The 22,627-nt window shown below is 38.4% G+C and overlaps 1 protein-coding gene, 2 long non-coding RNA genes and 1 pseudogene across 3 annotated transcripts; 3 read left to right on the top strand and 1 right to left on the bottom strand.

Moving 5' to 3' along the window:
• The first annotated feature begins 634 nt into the window (after nucleotides 1–634).
• Nucleotides 635–5,138, top strand: LOC126617852 (uncharacterized). The gene is made up of 2 exons (XR_007621556.1): nucleotides 635–788; nucleotides 5,105–5,138. It is a non-coding gene; the product is annotated as an uncharacterized LOC126617852 (long non-coding RNA).
• Nucleotides 5,139–9,468: 4,330 nt separating this feature from the next.
• Nucleotides 9,469–11,404, top strand: LOC126618898 (plasmodesmata-located protein 6-like; annotated as a pseudogene).
• Nucleotides 11,405–15,419: 4,015 nt separating this feature from the next.
• LOC126618903 (uncharacterized) lies at nucleotides 15,420–19,081 on the top strand. Its single transcript, XM_050287120.1, has 3 exons — nucleotides 15,420–15,483; nucleotides 16,020–16,666; nucleotides 18,789–19,081. The coding sequence occupies exons 2-3, from the start codon at nucleotides 16,237–16,239 to the stop codon at nucleotides 18,863–18,865; spliced, it is 507 nt and encodes a 168-aa protein (XP_050143077.1). The 5' UTR covers nucleotides 15,420–15,483; nucleotides 16,020–16,236; the 3' UTR covers nucleotides 18,866–19,081.
• Nucleotides 19,082–21,408: 2,327 nt separating this feature from the next.
• LOC126618908 (uncharacterized) lies at nucleotides 21,409–22,285 on the bottom strand. The gene is made up of 2 exons (XR_007621885.1): nucleotides 22,007–22,285; nucleotides 21,409–21,782 (listed from the first exon to the last, which is right to left on the bottom strand). It is a non-coding gene; the product is annotated as an uncharacterized LOC126618908 (long non-coding RNA).
• Nucleotides 22,286–22,627: the final 342 nt, after the last annotated feature.

Below are 22,627 nucleotides of genomic sequence, written 5' to 3'. Positions count from 1 at the left end.
CGCCGTTCTACAGGAACGTTGACGTTCTTATCTCCCCCTAACGGCGGGAAGACTGTCTCATTAAAGTGACAACCCGCAAATAAGCAGTAAAGAGATCATGTGCAAGGGCTCGAAGAGAGCTAGTGTGAAGGAGAATCATGATCGACAAAAGATACACATCCTTTGTTGAGGACCCATGGTGGTACGTTGCGGCGGCGTAACTTGGCACATGCAATGCCCACCCAAATGCGTAAATACGAAAGTCGTCAGGTTTATACCCAATAACCAACTGTAACGTCATATAGGTTGGGTGGCAATGGGCCTCAAGGCGGACCAACATAGCTGCGTGCAAGATTGCATAGCCCTAGGCAAAGACCGAAAACTTGGTACGTTTACCAAAATTCGGGCGATCATTTAAATTGCGCTTTATGATCGCTAGGCTATGCTATTTGGGGTGAACATAGGAATGCGATGTTCAATTAAAAACCCAAAATGACATGCAATACTTTATCGAAAACCGTCGATATAAACTCTCTAGTATTATCCAGTCTTCCAGACCTTAAGGGATAAGTAGGGTGGTGAACCCTTAATCGGCCAAGAGGTTTAGCAGTAATGTGTGTGGACAAACATGTGACCAGTTTGTCGATTCATCAACCACAACAACAACAACAACAACAAAGCCTTTTCCCACTAAGTGGGGTCGGCTATATGAATCCTAGAACGCCATTGCGCTCGGTTTTGTGTCATGTCCTCCGTTAGATCCAAGTACTCTAAGTCTTTTCTTAGGGTCTCTTCCAAAGTTTTCCTAGGTCTTCCTCTACCCCTTCGGCCCTCAACCTCTGTCTCGTGGTCACATCTTCGAACCGGAGCGTCAGTAGGCCTTTTTTGCACATGTCCAAACCACCGTAACCGATTTTCTCTCATCTTTCCTTCAATTTCGGCTACTTCTACTTTACCTCGGATATCCTCATTCCTAATCTTATCCTTTCTCGTGTGCCCACACATCCAACGAAGCATCCTCATTTCCACTACACCTACGTGTTGATGCTTCATCGCCTAACATTCTATGCCATACAGCATTGCCGGCCTTATTGCCGTCCTATAAAATTTTCCCTTGAGCTTCAGTGGTCTACGACGGTCACACAACACGCCAGATGCACTCTTCCACTTCATCCATCCAGCTTGTATTCTATGGGTGAGATCTCCATCAAATTCTCTGTTCTTTTGCAAGATAGATCCTAGGTAGCGAAGACGGTCGCTCTTTGGTATTTCCTGATCTCCGATCCTCACCCCTAACTCATTTTGGCCTCCGTTTGCACTGAACTTGCACTCCATATATTCTGTCTTTGATTGGCTTAGGCAAAGACCTTTAGATTCCAACACTTATCTCCAAAGGTTAAGCTTCGCGTTTACCCCTTCCTGCGTTTCATCTATCAACACTATATCTTTTGCGAAAAGCATACACCAAAGAATATCATCTTAAATATTAAGTTTGTAATCTTCGCTAAATTGCTCCGGTCATTAGTGTGGATAAGCATGTAAATGGATAGAGACAGGAAGCAAACACAAGATGTACGTGGTTCACCCAGATTGGCTACGTCCACGGAGTAAATGAGTTCTCATTAATTGTGAAGGGTTTACACAGTATATAGGTTCAAGCTCTCCTTTAGTGAGTACAAGTGAATGATTTAGTACAAATGACATTAGGAAATATTGTGGAAGAATGATCTCGTAATCACGAAACTTTTAAGTACCGAAGTGTGGTATCGTCTTCACTTGCCGTATCTGTCTCATAGGTAGATGTGGCATCTTCTTTGGAAGTACTCTTCCTCCCTCCAGGGGTGGTATCTTTAACTGGTGGAGATGCACAAGGTAATGTATCAATTTCACTTGACGCTTACTTGTAGTTTCAGGCTTGGTCAAGCGCGATACAAACCATGTAGTAGGAGTCCCCCAAGTCACCGAGCTAGGGGATCTGCTGAAAGAGGTGACAAACAAGGTAAGCAATCAGAGCTCCAAGCAATCAGTCCCAGATCAGAAGTTTGATTTCGAGTTCCGGCTGATTGTTATCCTTCTCCTTATCTTGCAGGTAGCATGAAGGATAAAGAGAGGAAAAGGAGAAAAGGTGATATGAGATACTTTTGCTTTTGAAGAAGTAACTTTCCACAGGCTTATTCTTGAACTGGGCTGGAGGGTTTTCTTGTTTCCACCAGAGAATAAGGCCGACTGAAGAATTTGAGGGTCAAAACAAGTCCATCAAATCTAGAGTACGTTCGACCTTGCTGATATGGGATACTTTTGCTGTTGACAAAGTAGTGGATGTATCGGCACGTGTTCTGTTGCGCTTGTCTCCACATGCTTCCTTGTATCCTTCTCACTTGCCCTATTTGTTCCTCAAGCAGATGTGGTATCTTCTCGAGAAGCATAAGATGTTGAAGATGAGTACTCGAGAGCAATGGGGTTCCAGGCAGTCAGTTCTGGACTGGAAGCTTGATTCCAAGTGCTGACTGATTGCTCTATTTCTCCTTGTCTTGCAGGTAAGAACAAGGCCAAAGGAAAAGACAAGAAAAAAGCATGATATGGGATACTCTTGCTTTTAACCCTGATGATATGAGATATTCTTGCTCTGGTGTAGCTTGTTTGCAGAGGTATTCTCGGGGGGAAAGAAAGCTGAATATTTCGAGAGGCTTCGTTGAGAGTGCCCTCTCAGATATGAGGAAGGGTTGAGCATTTTTGCAGGTCTGCCTGTCCGTTGAGGATGAAGGTCGACATATATAGGAGTCTCCCTAACAAGAAGGAGTAATACTATTCTTTTACCCTGCTTGGTCATAACACGGTAGTGGGAGCTGCCAGCTTCACGTGTTTTAACTCTGTCAGAGTACTTTGAAAAAGTGGTATGTGGTATCTGGAAAGCTGATGTTACGTGTGAAGATTACAGACAAGCTTTATCCAAGGAGATCTGGCTCTCGAAGTTGAGAAAGCGGTGTGAGGATTACAGACAAGCTTTATCTAAGGGGCTCTCGAAGTTGAGAAAGCGGTGCCTCTTCGGTTTTCGAACAAGCAATCTTGTCGGGGATCTGTCTCTCGAGATTCGGAGAACGGTGCCTCTTCGATTTTTGAGAAAGCAATCCTGCTAGGAGTCTGGCTCTCGAGATTCGGAGAGCGGTGTCTCGTCGCTTTTTGAGAAAGTAATCATGTTGGGAGTCTGGCTCTCGAGATTCGGAGGACGGTGCCTCTTCGATCTTGAAGCAAGCAATCTTGTTGGGAGTGTTTTCTCGAATGTGAGTAAAGATTAGGCCTGTTTGCTAGTTTACCTTGCCACGGAGCACAGAGGTTGACACACAGGGACTTTCTAATTATCCAGCAGTGGTCCTGTTCCTTTACCCTTGTGGGTAATAATATGGTAGCTAGACCTTCAAAATTTATGTGTCTAAACTTTATTAGTGCTGTTTCTTTGCTATTCTTTTACCCTTCTTGGTCATAGCGATGTAATGGGAACTGCAAGCTTCACGTGTCTAAACTTTGTCAGAGATTTTTTGCAAAGTTACCTGTGGTACCCGTGAGCTGATGTTGTGTGTGGAAAGTGGATGATTGAACAGTAACATTCACGTGCTTTCTACTTCACCAGAAATCTTCAACAGAATGCCCGTAATTTCCGCAAAGTTGAGTGTGCATGTGACAGGTGCTGACAAGGCTGAAAAAGCAGGCGCCTCTTCGATTTCTGAGATTGGCCCTCGTGGTCTCTGAGCAGCCCAGCTTTTGAGAAAGCAAGCGCCTCTTCGATTTCTGCGATCGACCTTCGTGGTCTTTGAGCAGCTTAGCTTTTGAGAAAGCAAACGCCTATTCGATTCCTGAGATTGGCCCTCGTGGTCTCTGAGCAGCCCAGCTTTTGAGAAAGCAAACGCCTTTTCGATTTCTGAGCAGGCGCCTCTTCGATTTTTGAAGCTCCATCGAGTGCAGATTTTTATAGAGGCTAGTATTAAGTTCCAAAGCACACTTGAATCTCCACCAGTAGAAGCTCCATTCTTGCATTTCTAAGATCTTGATTTGTCCGACCTCTTTTCTCTTCAACACCTTTGAAAATGTCTGGCCCATCCGACCGTCGTTTGACTTGAACCTTGTTGAAGAGGCAGCCACGCCTTCTCCAGACAACATATGGCGCCCATCCTTCTTATCCCCTACTGGTCCTCTTACCGTTGGGGATTCCGTGATGAAGAATGATATGACCGCTGCGGTGGTGGCCAGGAACCTTCTCACTCCCAAAGATAACAGACTACTTTCCAAACGGTCTGATGAGTTGGCTGTTAAGGATTATCTGGCTCTCAGTGTTCAGTGTGCAGGTTCTGTGTCTAATATGGCCTAACGCCTATTTGCTCGAACCCGCCAAGTTGAATCATTGGCGGCTGAAGTGATGAGTCTCAAACAGGAGATTAGAGGGCTCAAGCATGAGAATAAACAGTTGCACCGGCTTGCACATGACTATGCTACAAACATGAAGAGGAAGCTTGACCAGATGAAGGAATCTGATGGTCAGATTTTACATGATCATCAGAGGTTTGTGGGTTTGTTCCAAAGACATTTATTACCTTCGTCTTCTGGGGCTGTACCGCGTAATGAAGCTCTAAATGATCAACCTCCGATGCCTCCTCCTTCTAGGGTGCTGTCCAGTACTGAGGCTCCGAATGATCCCCCTCTGGTGCCTTCTCTTTCTGGGGCTCTGCCGACTGCTGAGACTTCTCCTAAGCAACCTTTGTGAAGGCTCCCTCTTGTTTGTTTATTTTGACTCGTGTATATGTACATATTTGTAACTTCTTAGAGATATCAATAAATAAGCTTTGTTTCATTTCAACGTATTGTGTTAAATACACCAAAGCCTTCTTCACTAAGTTCTTTGAAATTTTCTTTTATTGAAGCTTTGTGAGTGGAGCATGTAGGTTGAGGTAGTGTTACCTTAATTTCCCGAGTGGGGAAAACTTCTCGATTGGAGACTTGAAAAATCCAAGTCACTGAGTCGGGTCGGCTATATGAATCTTAGAACGCCATTGTGCTCGATCCTGTGTCATGTCCTCCGTTAGATCCAAGTACTCTAAGTCTTTTCTTAGAGTCTCTTCCAAAGTTTTCCTAGGTCTTCCTCTACCCCTTCGGCCTTGAACCTCTGTCCCGTAGTCGTATCTTCTAACCGGAGCGTCAGTAGGCCTTCTTTGCACATGTCCAAACCACCGTAACCGATTTTCTCTCAGTTTTCCTTCAATTTCGGCTACTCCTACTTTACCTCGGATATCCTCATTCCTAATCTTATCCTTTCTCGTGTGCCCACACATCCAACGAAGCATCCTCATCTCCGCTACACCTATTTTGTGTACGTGTTGATGCTTCACCGCCTAACATTCTGTGCCATACAGCATCGCCGGCCTTATTGCCGTCCTATAAAATTTTCCCTTAAGCTTCAGTGGCATACGACAATCACACAACACGCCAGATGCACTCTTCCACTTCATCCATCCAGCTTGTATTCTATGGTTGAGATCTCCATCTAATTCTCCGTTCTTTTGCAAGATAGACCCTAGGTAGCGAAAATGGTGGCTCTTTGGTATTTCCTGATTTCCGATCCTCACCCCTAACTCATTTTGGCCTCCATTTGCACTGAACTTGCATACGTCGATTCATCAACCAAAATATGGTCCGCATTTTGGTTGGATTAGTCTACATATATTCCCTTGAATCTTTCTGCGAAAATGGAGTTGTGTCGTATCTTTGCAAGAAATGATATAGAAAATCAATTTCCCTAATGAACAGGATTGGCAAAGTGTGCTTGTAGGCACAAAATCCTTACTTTAGATAAGGAGATGCGTTGTAGCATCATTGTTCGACCTAAGTGTCCCAAAAGGTCGTGCCATAGCAAGTAAACTGCTCAATCACCAGGCTATAGGCCGGCCACATGTGGTGTATTTCCAGTTGGGAGACAACCCATTGGCCCCAAATCAAAGCTTCAGGCTCATTTTTGGAGGTGGTGCAAAGATATTTCACTCTATTTTCTTCAGTGGTTTCATTTATGATCATTGTCATCTCGAATATCCTTAAAAACTCAACATCAGGAAGAATTTAAGGTCCTTTAAATGATAATTCAACATCATTCATACAACGAGGAGTGTGCCAATGCTCTTAATCAGGTTGGATAAACCTAAAGTCGTTGTTAGAGATGTGATTTTGGTGTAAAGTTAGTGTGCGTAGTACGCATTCATCCAGACAACTAACTTTCCCACATTCCTACCTAATCACGTGTTTTAATTGAATCGGTCACATGTATTAAGAAACATGATTCAATTAACTCATATTCGAGGACAATATCAATAAGATTATCCATAAGTAAAACATACACCAAACTTGAATCCAAGAACATGGAAAAAAGTTCACAAAGTAAATTTACTAAGGGGATTCGGCCAATAAGGCCATCCATGTCGAAATTTTGCTCTGCCAACGATGTTCGGTGGAGCAAAATCAATCTCACATATTGACTACTAGAATGGTACTCCTCAACAACATTGGTAGGGGCACGAACAGGTGCATAACCAATGATCTATTCCATCAAGACATGAGTAGATTCTTGCAAGGTTGAGGTTCGAGAATATTATCCCTTATTCTTGAAGTTTTAGGTCTTATGTACTAAGGATCATGCTTCAGGCATGATGCCACACCTTGGCAGGCCCTGATTATACTATATATTTGTGAACACAAACTCGAAATTGTATTGTGAAAGAATATGCCATTCAGTGTATCTCTGCCGAAGCAGTGCATCACCATTTGGTTAGGTTTTGACCGAACTGGGTCGAGCCATTCGGTAGACTCCAACCGAACTGGGTCCATACCTTTCTCTCACGTTTGTGGTAGTAATCAGATCCGAGAATTTGGTAAATTTCCACTTTCTATACTGCTGCTTCAGGAGCGAGTTAGAAGCATGGAATGATGAGAAAAGTATTCTCCAGTCAAGATTCGATCGGATTTATAAAATTCAGAATTGTACTCATTCATGGACGTAATCATGGTTTGCTGCGGGCAATTTCTTTCATGATTAGACGGTTTATAGAAGCGAGCCAAAGAGCCATGGAATCCTCGTTCGGGGAGTATTTCCATTTATAATGCTTTGAGCATAAGTCTTCGAATGAAGATTATGGTGGAGGCTTATTCAGCTCTTCCTTGCCATTGTTGGCATCAATGGTCTCTCAGCTTCTTGATGGTCAAGTGAAGATTCACGTCTTGTACCCCGTCGAAAGTGGTTTCTATTAGAAAACGTCCAAATTAGGAAAATCAAACTTGTGACGGTTCGACAATCCACTGAATTTGAGGGAACAAGATTGTGATTGGTGCTATGGGAATGAATCATCCATAAGCATCAAAGTTAGAACATTCGAGTTCTAAGACATGGTTTTCATGAAAAACGTCAGGTTTTCATGGGTGTATTGTTTTATGAAATCTTCGGGTTTCAAAGGCACTAAATTCGAAACTACAGGTTCGATTTAGTTTGTGAACATTTAGTTCATAAAAGAGAGGTTCCTGCAAGAAACTCAGAATGCAATATACTAACTTAGTGTAGTGGATTTGAGTTGTCTTCGGGAACTCAAGTGTTAGAGCTTCGTTATTACGAAAGTATGTGACGGTTCAAAGAAGAGAAATAAATTATTGAATCGTCAATGTCCAAAAGTGATCTTCAGGTCAATAATTTTGGATTCATTATTAGATTAATGGATTACAGGTCACTTTTAATTAATTCAATAGATCGGGACCATTCGGGGTCGATCGTAGAAGTAAAATAATATTAAAATAATATTATTGGATCGAAAATAGAGCCCAAAAAAAATTGGGCTTAATGCCGGGGGTTAAGAGGCACGGGTTGGGTGCTTTAAGCATAAGGCGAGGCCCAAATGTTCCTTTGGTGGTGGCTGCAGGCCACGGGTGAGGAATGGGAGACCCTAGCCGCAGTTGGGTGGTGTTTTGGGCCACAAGGGAGTGCACGGACAAGTCTAGCGCAAGCTGGCTTGTGGGTTGTCACGGGGATCCCAACAAAGGCTGGTTGCGTGAAAGCAGCCCCATAGTGACTGCAGGTCACGGGCTTGGGTATGGGTGGCGCAGTGACAAGCCCAGCATATGCTGGCTATATGTATGCGGGCCAGAGCAACAAAACCCAGCAACCAAAAAGGTTGCAGCGTGTGTATGGGAGGACAGCCCAGACAATTGGGCAGGTTGGATGGTTGCGGGCCAAGGCCAGTGTGCATAGGCTCAGGGTTGCAGGCCCTACCGAGGTAAAATCCAGACCTAGGCCTGGTGATTATTTGCACAATGATGGTGCGGTGGTGTGCCGCACCATGTCTTGATTCCCCCATTTTCTTTTTCAAATCCTTTAGGGTTTAGGAAAACCCGAAACATGCTTCTAATTTAATTGAATACTTTGACTCACAAATTCCATATAGCAATTATTGCATAATGTATGAAACAAATATATATATATATATATGAACATATACAATATATATATCGGAAGGTAAATATAAATGTAAGGGGTTCATGCATCATGGGGAATGTTTTCATTCTTCATGGGTCGTTTCAAATATCTTCTTTTATTTTAAGCGTACATGAGTAGCAGAAAACAACAAAAGCCTTTGAATTTGTAGAAGATCCTTCTTGAAAGCCGGAATTCTCCAATGCGTTGTATTACGTTCAACACAGAAAAATTAAATTGAATCAATAGCATGTAGATCAATTTAATAAAATAATAAATTAATCATGAAAAGAATGATTAAAACGTAATATTCCCCAAATTGAAGATCAAACTCTCTTGTTAGCGTAGCGTCAAGAGCGTGCTGATAACGTGTTGTAGGCATAATTTACTGAACAATTATGGAGGCCTTAGAGAGAGAGGCGGTGCGGCAATAGAGAGAAGAATAGAGAGATGTGTAATTGTGGGTGTGTGTTATCTCACCCCATTGTGCCTTTATTTATAGTAGTAGGAAGGGTAAAACCTTTCCCTTTAGGATTACAACATTTAATAGGTAATCTAATCCTAATAGGAATATAAGACACATTCCCATATTTCCTAAGATTTACACAATCACATTCCTATTCTAAATAGGACTGCAACAAAAACTACTTTCTTGAATTTTTAAAATTTAGTTTTGAGTTTCCACTTTTTGGTTTTCAGTTTTCATACTGAAAAGTGAAAGTAGTTCTAAATAAGATTTTAATTTTTAAAAAACTAAAAACTAAAATCCATAAATTAAAATAAAAAAACTAAAAACTAAAAAAATAAAATAGCTATTGTTTGTACCATACTTAGGGCCTCCGTATTTAGATCTCGTCTAAATACTCGGGCGACTTAAATGTAATTATGTAATAAATGAAGAGGCAAATATGTAATAAGTGAGGAGCCTTTATTCTATAAAAGGACTCCTCACTCTCCTCATTGGGGGAGGCCAATTCTTAGGCCATGGGAAAAGCTCTCTCACCCTCAGAAGCTCTCACCCTCTCATCCTCTCACAAACAGAGAAATACAATATCAGTGTGGACATAGCCCAAACATTGGGGTGAACCACGATACATCTTGTGTTATTTACATTTCTTGCAGATTCACGGTCGAATTTACGTTGTTCCAAGACCTCTCTGGTTTTGTGCATCAACATTTGGCGCCGTCTGTGGAAAACGACACGAAAAGCTATGTCGGTTCTCTTTTATTTTTTCATCTCACCACCGTGAATCTGCAAAAAACCCAAGAGCCCAAAGCCTCAATGCCCGTCCTTTGTTCCTCCACCACATCAAGATAACTCCCAAACTCCACCATCTCTCTACTTTCTAGAGAGAAACAATACACACAGAGGAGAGAGAGAGAGAGAGTGGGAGAGATCAAAAGCTCCAGAGTTGAGATCAAAATTCAAATCAAAGTTTGTCAATGTTATTTTTCCAACCCAGAAGACCCGGCAAAAAGAAATCCAAAAAAAAAAAAAAAAACACAGAGACCTCTCTCTCTCTTCTAACTTGTTACAGCCACCATCTCACAAATCAAAATATGATGTCTTCTGTTTTTGTTTTCCTCCTCACTATTTCCTTCCTTACAACCATGTCGTCATCCGCAACCACTTCTTTCGTCTTCGGCGGCTGTTCCCAGCAAAGATACCTCCCGGGTTCGCTCTATGAGTCAAAAGTAAACTCGCTCCTCACCTCCCTGATCAACTTAACCATGTTCTCCACCTATAACAACTTCACATTCGCCGATAGCAGCTCCACCGGCTCCTAGGACACCCTATGGCCTCTTCCAATGTCGCGGCGACCTCAGCAACATCGACTGGTCCCAGTGCGTCGCTCGCTCGGTGAGTCAACTCGGAACCCTCTGCCTCGACTCCTGCAGTGGTGCGTTGCAGTGCCTCGACTCCTGCAAATGCTATTTTGAGAAGTACGACAACGCAACGTTCTTAGGGGTGGAGGACAAAATCGTGGTTGTTAAGAAATATGAGCCGTCAACTGGGTTTGACTTAGATTCATTGACCAGCGAAGGGACTTACACACCGTCAGAGTCAGCGGTTGGCGCAATGTGTCGAGGATTTGAGTACGAGCGAATGCTGGGATTGTCTGTCAGAAGTCGTCGGACAGCTCAGGTCCGTGTAAGGGACCAGCGAGTGAGGCGACATGTTATTGGATAAATGCTACATCCGCTACTCGGAATGTGGATATCACCCAAACGGTGGTCATGATGACGATGACGACGATGAGCTTGAGAAGACTAAAATAACGTACTTGCAAAAATGCCAGAAGCTTGCCATCAATGTCACATCCGGCAGTACCACCGTCATGGCCCCTAAGAATAATGGAGAAATTGCCTTTTTGGAAAGTGCCAAGCAGAAAAGCAACGAAGAAGATAAGAGAGGAAATCACATGGGAACTCTTATCCATGCAGGGATAAGACAGGATCTTGTTAAGGAGATGCACATGGGAATCCCTTCATTGGTTTGTATGTCACATGGGAATCCCTGCATTGGGAAGAGAGGATCCTCCATGTGATTTACCCAGATCAAATGATGTTAACATTTTCTGTCTTCCCATCCCCAAAGGTGTCTGACACGGTTATGGAGCCATACAAGGCCACTCTTTCCGTCCATCAGCTTGTCGAAAAAGTAGAAACAACAGAGAAAAAGCAGAAAGTAAAATTGAGACTTTCCTCTACGAGAGCACATGGGGACATTGCAAAAGCAAGGAATAAACACCCACACTGCAAAAGCAAGGAATAAACACCCCCACCAGAATGATGTGATTTACTTTCCTTATTTTTGAATGATGTGATTTATTTTTCTTATCTTTCGAAGACATCTGTATAAATCCCACCAGAGGGTAATATAAAAAAATAAAATATAAAAAAAGCCCAAAATAATGGGTTGGAATGTTATGTGGAGGGTGAAGACCCATATGCCCAAAAGAGCCAGACCCTATGACTTCAAATTTATTCAGCACTTTGTCGCTATTATCACCAACCAGGTGATCAAAAGTACGTCCAGTACTACAAAAAATTATTCGGCAGCCTGCCACTATTACCACCAACTAGGTGATCAAAAGTATGCCTAGTACTCCAAAATTATTTAGCAGCCTGCCGCTATTATCACCAACCAAGTGATCAAAAGTATGCCCAGTACTCCAAAATTATTCGGCAGCCTGCCGCTATTACCACCAACCATGTGATCAAAAGTACGCCCAGTACTCCAAAATTATTCGGCAGTCTGCCGTTATTATCTCCAACCAGGTGATCAAAAGTACGTCCAATACTCCAAAATTATTCATGAGCATCACTCATGTCAATCATACATAAACATTCATGAGCATCACTCATATCAATCATACATAAACATTCATGAGCATCACTCATGTTAACATCCATGAGCATCACTCATGTCAATCAACATAAACATTTATGAGCATCACTCATGTCAATCAGCTTCAAAAGCTTCATTTACAGAGCTCTAGTTTCGAAAGCTTCATTTACAGAGCTCCAGCTTTAAAGCTTCATTTACAAAAGCTCAAGCTTCAAAGCTTCACTTGCAAAGCTTCACCTACAAAGCTTCAATGCAGGGTATACAAATACCGCCTCCGAACAACCGCCACTTCGGCCCATACATGGATTCAATTTGAAGTTTCCAGCCAACAGACTATATTGACTGAAGACTTGGGGGACTACACTATGTACCATATATTGGGCCTCATAAAAAGTATTTGGGGGACTTAGCCCATTATTTATGTATTGAGGAGCGAGCCCTTATTCTATAAAAGGGACTCCCTCACTTTCATTAGAGAGCATCCATTATTCATGTACTGAGGAGCGAGCCCTTATTTTATAAAAGGGACTCCCTCACCTTCATTAGAGAGCATCGCCGCCAGCTGAGCAACCGCCTCGCCGCGAGCATCACTCCTAACCCATCACTTATGTATTGAGGAGCGAGCCCTTATTCTATAAAAATGACTCCCTCACCATCATTAGAGAGCATCAACTCTAGCCCATCACTTATGTATTGAGTAGCGAGCCCTTATTCTATAAAAAAGACTCCCTCACCTTCAACGTCACAAGCCGAGCAGCCTCGCAACATATGCTACTTCTAGTTGAGCATCATTTCACATTAAGCACCGCCTCATATCAAGTATTCAGTTCTAGACGACATCTAGTTACTTCGGCCCACTCATGGACTAAATTGCAAGTCTCCAGCCAAAAGACTCTCTTGACTAAATACTTGGGGGACTACTGTTTGTACCATACTTAGGGCCTCCGTATTTAGATCTCGTATAAATACTCGGTTGACTTAAATGTAATTATGTAATAAATGAAGGGGCAAATATGTAATAAGTGAGAAGTCCTTATTCTATAAAAGGACTCCTCACTCTCCTCATTAGGGGAGGCCAATTCTTAGGCCATGGGAAGAGCTCTCTCACCCTCAGAAGCTCTCACCCTCTCATCCTCTCACAAACAGAGAAATACAATATCAGTGTGGATGTAGCCCAAACATTGGGGTGAACCACGATACATCTTGTGTTATTTACATTTCTTGCAGATTCATAATCGGATTTACATTGTTCCAAGACCCTTCCGGTTTTGTGCATCAACAACTATCAAACAACTTGTAAATCAAATTGATTCAACTATGAACTTAATTTGCATTATACCGACACTTGATTGATGTGGCATATATGATAGAAAAATTTTATTTCAACCCATGTAACATCTTTCTACCCCCAACTTAAATTTAAATTATTAATTATCTATTTTACCCTATTGCATAATTATTAATAAGTACAAAATGAAATTAATAATAAAACTCAAATTTATCAATAAACCAATTAAACCCTACCATCACTTCTTGTTTATCCTACGTTCATTCTGGCTAAAACCCTAATAGGTCTTGTACAGAAAAACAAGCATTTTTAGTGATGGATGGTGATTTTGAAGTTTTGAATCCTCCAACTAAGGTATGACTCAATTTATGAATATTTTGTTCGTTTAATTTCAATTTTTTTAAAGTTTAGAAGATGAGTATTTGGGTTTCAATTTTTTTCATCATTCCCGAATTGTTTGTTAAACTTTCTACAATTGGAAAATTCTAAGGAAAAACTTCTTACCAATTGTTCTTAGATTATAAACTTCCTTGCTTGTTGATAAATATAAGGGGATGAATTGTTTGATTTGTTGCTTATGCACATCAATAGAAAGAAAAAAGGCAAATGTCTGGGTTTGGTAGTAGAAAGGAAAAAAAAAAAGTAGCCATGGAAATGCTAGTGGGAAGAGGGGGTGGGCCAAGGACGCCTCTTTAAAAAAAAAATTCAATTATAGATGATATTTTATAAAGGGAATTGGTGTAAAGATAAATTAACATTTTGAATTGGATTTGAGAGAATAGTTTAAGTAATAAATTTGGGTTTAAAGAGAGATTAATTCTTTAATAAAAAACATATGGGTGAAGAGAGTAAGTTGGGTGTAAAAAGAGGTTACATGGTTCAAATAAAATTTTCCTATATGATATATGTAGTTACAATATATATGCACAGCGCAGGATTGCCTTTGATGTGCTAATAATTATTCAATTTCAAATCTCTTGTTAACAAATGGTGTTACCTTTACTGCAGTGCTACCCGAACCATTCATCTGCATACAAAACTTGTAATTTACGCCCGCATGGGAATCAACCTCAAGCATGTTGAAGCATGCATGCATGCCCGCATGCGTTTTTCATACGTAGCGTTATTCACTGGTGAGTGCGTGCGACGGCAGACCAGACAAGCAATTATGGGCAGTAGAATTCACTTTCATACTCTGGGAGAAACCAACCGATTTGTTTCACGCAGCCTTCAGGCTTCAAGGCTTTTTTAGTACATCACATCATTCTATAATGTCCATGCCCCCTCCTATTATTAAGCACTGCTCCATCAAAGTCTAAAAATGTTGGTTGATATTACGTTTAGCAGAAAAACTCAAGTGTTTATAGGTCATAACTGTTGTATGGAGAAGCAGTAGGTACTTAAGTACTTCTAAATGCTTTTTCATAAGCATTTGAATTTTTAACAAAAAAAATTAACATGCATTTAACAAAAGCGATTCTAATAAAACTATTAGGTCATCTCCTATCAAAAGAATTTGGTCAATATTAGCTCCAAAAAAATAAAACAGTCTCCAACCAAATGGTACATTGCAAATGGGCGTATTTTGAGGGCAAAAAGAAATGTCCAAGTGCCAGTCCCCATGCAATTGGGCATTTCTTTTTCGCGAAGCCCACCACTTGATGACATGGTGAAGAGGTACTTGGTCATACTAAAATATAACAAAGATATAGAGGTGCTAATATTTAGCCCATTCTTGGCTGGAAACTAGAAAAATTAGCTCGCAACCATTAATTAAAATAAAAATTAATATTTTTGAGGACTAAAATTGTGCCCAAGTGCTTTTATTAGCTCTCCATAGTTGGAGGTGACCTAATGAGTAGAAGTGTTTCTTACAACAGTCACGAACAGCTCTTAATATTTTGAGTGTTGATGATAAGCCCCAAATCCTAGGAACCCTAACTACTCCTCAGCGTAATAATTGTCGTTGCCACCATCAGCAACCAAGGAAAAGACAAAGGTCAAACCTTGACCGTAGGAATCCTATGTGGACTAAACTATTTATGATAAAGGTGAAATAATAGGTTGCCTAAACAAATTAATTAAGAGTTTAGTACGTGTAATACTAGCTCCTATAACTGAGGAATATAGTTCCAACTGCTGTTGAAAAGCACGTTCCACAACCACTAAACCACGACTGGGACTTAGAGCAACAAATGAATAACCAACCCTCCACGATAGATGGAGGTTGGCGACCATTGCTTCTATATATACAAGGGTTCCCTACTCACAGAGAATACATTATGAATACGAGGGTTCTATCACCATAAGAATATAAGGTCTCCAAGTGAGTAGAAGAAACTGCTTGAGTTACATCCATGGCTTCCTCAGGTTCAACTCTAACTAAATGCAAATATGCATGTGATTAGAGGTTCTGTTAATACTAATATTCCAACATTTGGTATCAGAGCCAAATTAACAGGCTCTAATCCTTGGTCTATAATATGAAAAATTTAATTCTTTGTATCTGGAATCCTTAAAACTCAGTTACATTTGTTTTTCATATTTTTTTTATTTCATGGAATAAATTTTGAAGTTTATGCGTTGTATATGAACTAACCATGGCTCTCAGTGAAAGATGAAGGTTTACTTAAAAAAAAAACATTGTGATTCAAAAACCTATGAAATGTTCACATTCTTTTCCAATGAGGAGACTGTATAAATTGTTAAGTGTTTTTAATCAGTGTATGACATCATTTTGATCAGGTCATATTCTTGTCCAAAGACTTGAAATAATTGCATAATAAGATCCGTTAGTGATGGCTATACAATAAAGGCCAATGACAGTTTTCACTCTTGCCCAAAAGTGTGATGAAAAACATGTGTTCAAATATTTAACCCTAATTTTGTTTTCATGGCTTCCTCAGTGAACACTTCTGCAATGAACTTGTCCTCTATTGAGCCACTAAGTGAGGGAAACTTCAAGAAGACATTGAAATTGTCTTAGGGCTGATAGACCTTGACTTGGCCTTGCGTGAAGATGAACATGCAGCTGTGACTGAGGATTCAACTGCGAATCAAAGAATGAAAGCTAAAAACTGGGAGAAAGCAAACCAAATGTCACTAATGGTTATGAAATGAACCATGAGTGATACTATGAGGGGTGGCATTGCAACATGTGATAAGGCTAAAGATTTATTGGAGGCAGTTGAGGCAAAGTATAGAGAGTTTGAAAAAGCTGAAATGGGAGACCTGATGACAACCCTGACATCACTTAAGCTCTACGAGAACAAGAGTGTTAGGGAACACATCCTGAAATTGGTGGAGACTGCAGCCAAACTCAAAGACTTGGAGGTCCCTGTTGATGTTGCACTTATTGTGCATATGGCACTCACCTCTCTGCCTTCAAAGTTTGATCAATTGAATGTTTCTTACAACACTCAGAAGGAAAAGTGGACTCTCGATGATCTGATCTCTATATGTACACAAGAAGCAAGAATCAAGAGGAATGAGATTTATGGCACCGTGAACTTGGTGCATGGAGATAAGGGTAAAAAGGCTGCATACCAATTTGGTACATTCTCTAAACCTAATCCTTTCTCTAATACTACCATAGTTGCATCCTCCTCCAAATGACCTGAGTCAAATAAGGATTAGGGTTCTTTAGATATAAACCCATAACAAAAACCCATCTCATTTTAAACATCCAAATCAAACCCAAATTTGAAGTAGATTGCCATGTAAACAAATAAATACCTATTATTTTCAAACTATTTACAATTGTGCCACAACACTCTAATTATGTTAATGAATTTAATTATTCACCATAATTGTGAGAAATAAGTGCCTTATTATCATGAAATTATCTACTTTATACTTCTCTTACCATCATATGTTTAATTTCTTTTATTTGTTTGACAATCATTGTAGGTAAATTATTTTGCATGTATGTATTAGACACATTTTGTTAAAATTATATATATGCATACAAATAATTTATCTATATTTTTATGCAAAATAATATGTAATTAATTAATTTGAATCAATTGGCTAAAAACATTTATTTATTTTGTGGGTAAATTATTTTTCATGTGATATTAAATATATACTAGCCACATTTTGTTATTATTCTATAGATTGTGCAATCAATCGACATTTTTTTATTTTGTAGGTAAATTATTTTGCATGTAGGTAAATTGTTTTATATTTTTTTTTGCAAAATATTGGTATTTAATTAATTTTGAATAAAAAAAAAAATTTTTTGTAGGTAAATTATTTTGCATGGATCATACATAATTTACTAGGAACTTCTATTGTTATATATGTTGTGCAAAATAATTTACCTAAGTTACATTTAAAATATTGATAATTTTGAATAAAATAACTTTTTTATATTGTAGGACATACTAATTTACTTGTTAGCATCATGTGAAAACAACTATACAAGGCACATTGGTATCATGTAAATTTTTGCTATTAAATACATAGGAATCATGACATTTAAGTTTTTTTCTAAATCCCCATAAGGTATTTGAACATTTAATTGAATGAAATAATGTAAAATAAATGTAGATAATAAGTGAGAGACACAAAGTAAGTGTTATTAGGGGTAATTTAGACATCCAAAAATATAAATTTTGCCAAGTCAAACTTAATTATGGATATTGCTTAGTTGGAGCCTAGTCATTGGGTTTTGGTTAGAGAAATTTATCATGATGGGTTTTAATTAAAGAAAGGAAAAATTAGTATCCGGTCCCTAGTTCTTACTGTTTATTAACTAAGACCTTATTAGTTATCAAATTTTGATTCAAGTCCCTAGCATTAATGTGATAATGAATTTACATGTTTATTATATAATTTTTTAATATAAAAATTAGTAATTAATTTAGGGTTTAATACTCACACCTCTATTAAACTTCTAATTAATTTTCAATTCAAACATTTCCAAAATAATAAAAAATTAAATTAAATTAAGTTTGTACCTATTAGTTTTTTTATATATATAAAAAGATTCTTAATTTTTAATCTTAAATGTACCCATTCATATAATTTTTCAATTTTTTTTAATCTTAAATGTACCCATTCTCAAATATATCAATTTTTTATATGTAAAATGTACCCTTTTTTAATATAAAATCCATTCAATTTTTTTAATCCATGTTTAAACTTATATGGGTACATTCTTTTTCGTTGATTTGAGAATGTATCCATGTTTTGGTACAATAACTTTTTTTGTTAATTTTGGTTAATGTACCCATACATATATGTACACACACACACACACACACACAATATAATAGAGAGTATAATTTATATTTTATTATTTTTAATCCCATAAATTATGGGTTTTATTTAAAATCTCATTAATATAAACAATTACAAATTTCAATTTTTAATTTTTAATTTAAAAAATATAGTAACTTACATTATTACATTAATGTCAGGGACCTCAATCAAAAACTAAAAACTAACAAGGTTTCAATCAAAGAATATTGATAGTTATGGACCGCATCTAAAGTGTCCCAAAACTTGGACATCTGAAGAGAGATTGTGAGAAAAGAAAGAATTGAAAAATTAAGAAAGGTATGAATTTTGTCAATGTTTTTGTTTGTTTTGAAACTAATCTTGTAGAAATCCCTCCTAATTTTTGGTAGTTTGACAATGGTTGCTCGGTTCACATCACCAATTCCTTGCAGGGGCTTACAAGAAGAACTACAACAACAAAAAAAAGAAGTTTTTCAAGTCTTTGTTGGCAATGGGAATGAAGTGGTAGCAGAAGCAATAGGCAATTTAAGGCTCAGGCTGTCCAGTGGTTTTATTTTGGATTTGTGTGATGTACTTTATGTACCTTCTTTAAGAAGGAGTTTAATTTCAATTTCTCAGCTTGTTAAATCCGGCTTTGTTTTTGCTGGTGGGAGAATGTAAGAATCCTATTTGGACTAAACTAATTATGATAAAGGTGAAATAATAGGTTGCTGAAACAAATTAATTAAGAGTTTGAGTACGTGTAATACTAGCTCCTATAACTGAGGAATATAGTTCCAATTTCTGTTGAAAAGCACGTTCCACAACCACTAAACCACGACTAGGACTTAGAGCAACGGATAAATAACCAACCCTCCACGATAGATGGAGGTTGGCGACCATTGCTTCTATATATACAAGGATTCCCTACTCACAGAGAATACATTCTGAATACCATAAGAATATAAGGTCTCCAAGTGAGTAGAAGAAACTACTTGAGTTACATCCATGGCTTCCTCAAGTTCAACTCTAACTAAATACAAATATGCATGTGATTAGAGGTTATGTTAATACTAATATTGCAACATCGACAATATATCTGTAGAAAATGGGATTGAAGTTTCGTACTTGAGCCAACCTGCATCATTTTCAATCCATTAGAGCCTTTGATATGCTAAAATAATATTTGAAATCTCTAGTTAAAAATGGATCTTCACTTTGTTGATTGGTCAAGGCAGATGTATAGCATTGCTATCCCAACCATTCGTCTACTTGCAAAACTTGTAATTTACGCGAGCATGGGCCACAAGCATGTTGAAGCATGCATGCATGCGTTTTTTCATACGTACCATTATTGTTCACTGGTGACCGCTGACCAGACAAGCAATTATGGGTAGAATTCACTTTCACACTTTTGGAGAAACCCCAATTATTTCACGCAGCCCTCCACTTCCCTTCAAGGCTTTTTGATTATTGCATCACCTCATTCGAATATTCATGCCCTCCTGCTGCTACCTTACTAGAGCCTGTTATGGAGAAAGCAGCAGGTGCTTAATCACCTTCAAGTGTTTTTCTTAAGCATATATGAATTTTCAATAAAAATTTTGACGTGTGAATAATAACACTTCTAGTAAAAAAACGTTTATGAATAAAAGTGTTTTTTTATAAAAGTAATTGCAAATGAGCTCTTAATCATTTAGAGTGGTATTAAGCCCACATCAATAATCCAAATAAATTTAGGGGCCATAACCCTTTTTCCTTTTTTTTCTTTTTAGTTTTCATTTTTGTTACTAAAGATATAGAGAAAATATGAGAGAAAGGGGATTAGGGTCTTCCTCAGTGTTACACTAGATAAAATACTTTCAAACTTAATATTTTATGAAAAAGCAAGTGGTAAATTGTCTTGGTGGTTAGGATCTTCCTCTTTAACCCACTACAACCTAAGTTTAAACTCTCATCGCTTCTCACAGTTTAAATAAATTTAGTGTAAATAATCTATCGTTTGTATCATTTGTAAAAACAAAATATTTTATAATAAATAAAAAAAACCAAAATTGAATTGATAATGGGTAAAGAAATTTCAAACCTCATTAACAATTAATTAAGCTTGACAATTGAATAGATAAGGAGTTCTTGAATTCCTTTCATAATCTCTTATTGTACGTAATCTAAGATTACTGAGATTCCTTTCATCATCTCTAAATCAACTCAGTTCTTGAAGTACTTTTGTACAGTTTTAGAGTGTTTTTTCCAATTACTATTTCATCATTCAATAAGAGACGACGAAAGAAATCTTAGTAATCGTAGATTACGTAGGTCATAAAACGAACTTAAACACTTTTAATCCCATTATTATTAATCTAGTGTCACGTTTCGTTGATCTGACGGAGGAATGGGACAGTTCCGGAGGCATGAAGCCAAAACTTGTGTGCAAATGAACACTCACAAAAGCAAGATGGTTTAGGATGGTGGTTGCTTGTAAAAAGCACAAGCAAAGCCTACAAAACATCTTTACTTAAGGAATGACCACAATCAAATAGAATCTTGAAATTATGTCGTTTTGGGTAGGAAAGTGATTTTCAGATACTCATTTTCTTATGTTTACTTTTAGCCTTTGAATTGAATTAGTTAAATGAGAAATTATAGAAATAATCAATGGTGTGTGGAAAGATAAAAGGGGCATTTAGGTATTATTTCTCATTTTTGAAGAAGTTGAAGTTCCAACAAAACTAGTCAAATGAGAACTTAGGGTGCGTTTGTTGCACCAGACTATCTCGGTCTGGACTAGCTTCAGGGACTAAGCTGGACTGGCTTAGACTAGACTAAGTTGGACTGACTTAGTGAAGTGTTTGGTGCAGTGCCGGACTAAGAAGCAAGATAATTAAAAAAATAAAAAAAAACCCGTGAGAAGTTCAATATTGAATGACTTATTTAATATTGAACTTCCATGTTATTTGCTTCAACTTTGATGTCCATGTTATTTGCTTCAACTTCAATTTCAACCAACATCAGAAGTTCAACCAAATTTTCCAGTTCTCAAATCCAACACCAAAGTAGTAAAAACCAATCAAATTTTCAACCAAAATTAACAAGTATATACACTAAAATTACATAATTCAATCAAGAAAGCAAGTAACCATATTTTCATTTTCTATATCAAACAGATCCAACTGATAGTCAAATATGATATCACCAACGAAAACTTCATCTGGGTTTCAAACATAATCCGAAAAATCAACCATGGTGTTGGGTTATTCCTAGAAACCAATTAAACCTACAGATATATGAGCTTGGAGTCAACGCATGGCCACCAACGCTGAAGAAGCTCTCATGGTCGCCAACGTATTTGGTGTGATAGAGGAAAAGAATCTCACTCAATCCAAGCTCATTCATCACCCAATTGGTTCATCAAAGTCATCATCTAGAATCCACCATCAGCTCAGCGGCTAAGAAAATTAAAAATCACCCAACAAAGCTTTTCAGAACAAAAATCATACAAAATTATAGAAATTGAAATTCACAGAAATTGATATAAAAAATCATACCACAGCCAAATAATTTCTCTAACCTAAAAAATCATAGAGAAATTGAAATTCACAATCATAGCACAGCCAAATCAAATTCAAGTGCAAAAATTGAAATTGTATTCTAAAAAGAGAAACGCTCTCACCAGGAGTTGCTTCACAGCCATGGCAATGGCAAGGAAGAAGAAGATGATTGAAAAGATGCAGTCGACGACGTAATCGGCGGAGATGAAGCAGTTGACAAGTTCGTCGTCGGAGATAAGCTGTGCCCGAAGCCTGTGCCGTCGAAATCGAGGTCGAGGAGGTGAATCTAGCAAGACGAAGGGAAATTCTTAGCTAGTCCCATGGATTTTTAGTGAACGCGAGTCCCAACTAATTCCATTAAAACTAGTCCCGTATGGAAACAAACAATTATTACACTAATATTTAATCTAGTCTAATCCAATGAAAGTTAAGGAGGTCAAACAAACACCCCCTTATAGAATAAACAATGGAGTGCAGAAGGAAAAAAGGGGTGTGCATGTTCATTTCTCATTTGTGATGAAATTAAGGTTTCACTATAAAATCAATTAGCAAAATGGGTGACGTGGAGCGCATGTGGTTATTGAGCTTCACACATGGGACAAACTGCTATGATCCCATAAAAAAAAGTTAAGGTTCCACCATAAAACCAATTAGCAATATGAGAAGTTACGCAACTACTTATAAGCTTATGCAGGGTCTCTTATGTAAGAAATAATCTGACCTTTAAAAAATGAAGAAGATAA

This window comes from Malus sylvestris, chromosome 4 (genome assembly GCF_916048215.2).
Source record: "Malus sylvestris chromosome 4, drMalSylv7.2, whole genome shotgun sequence".
NCBI lineage: Eukaryota > Viridiplantae > Streptophyta > Magnoliopsida > Rosales > Rosaceae > Malus > Malus sylvestris.
The sequence above is the reverse complement of the archived record's forward strand: the minus strand, read 5'-3'. Positions and strand labels throughout refer to the sequence as shown.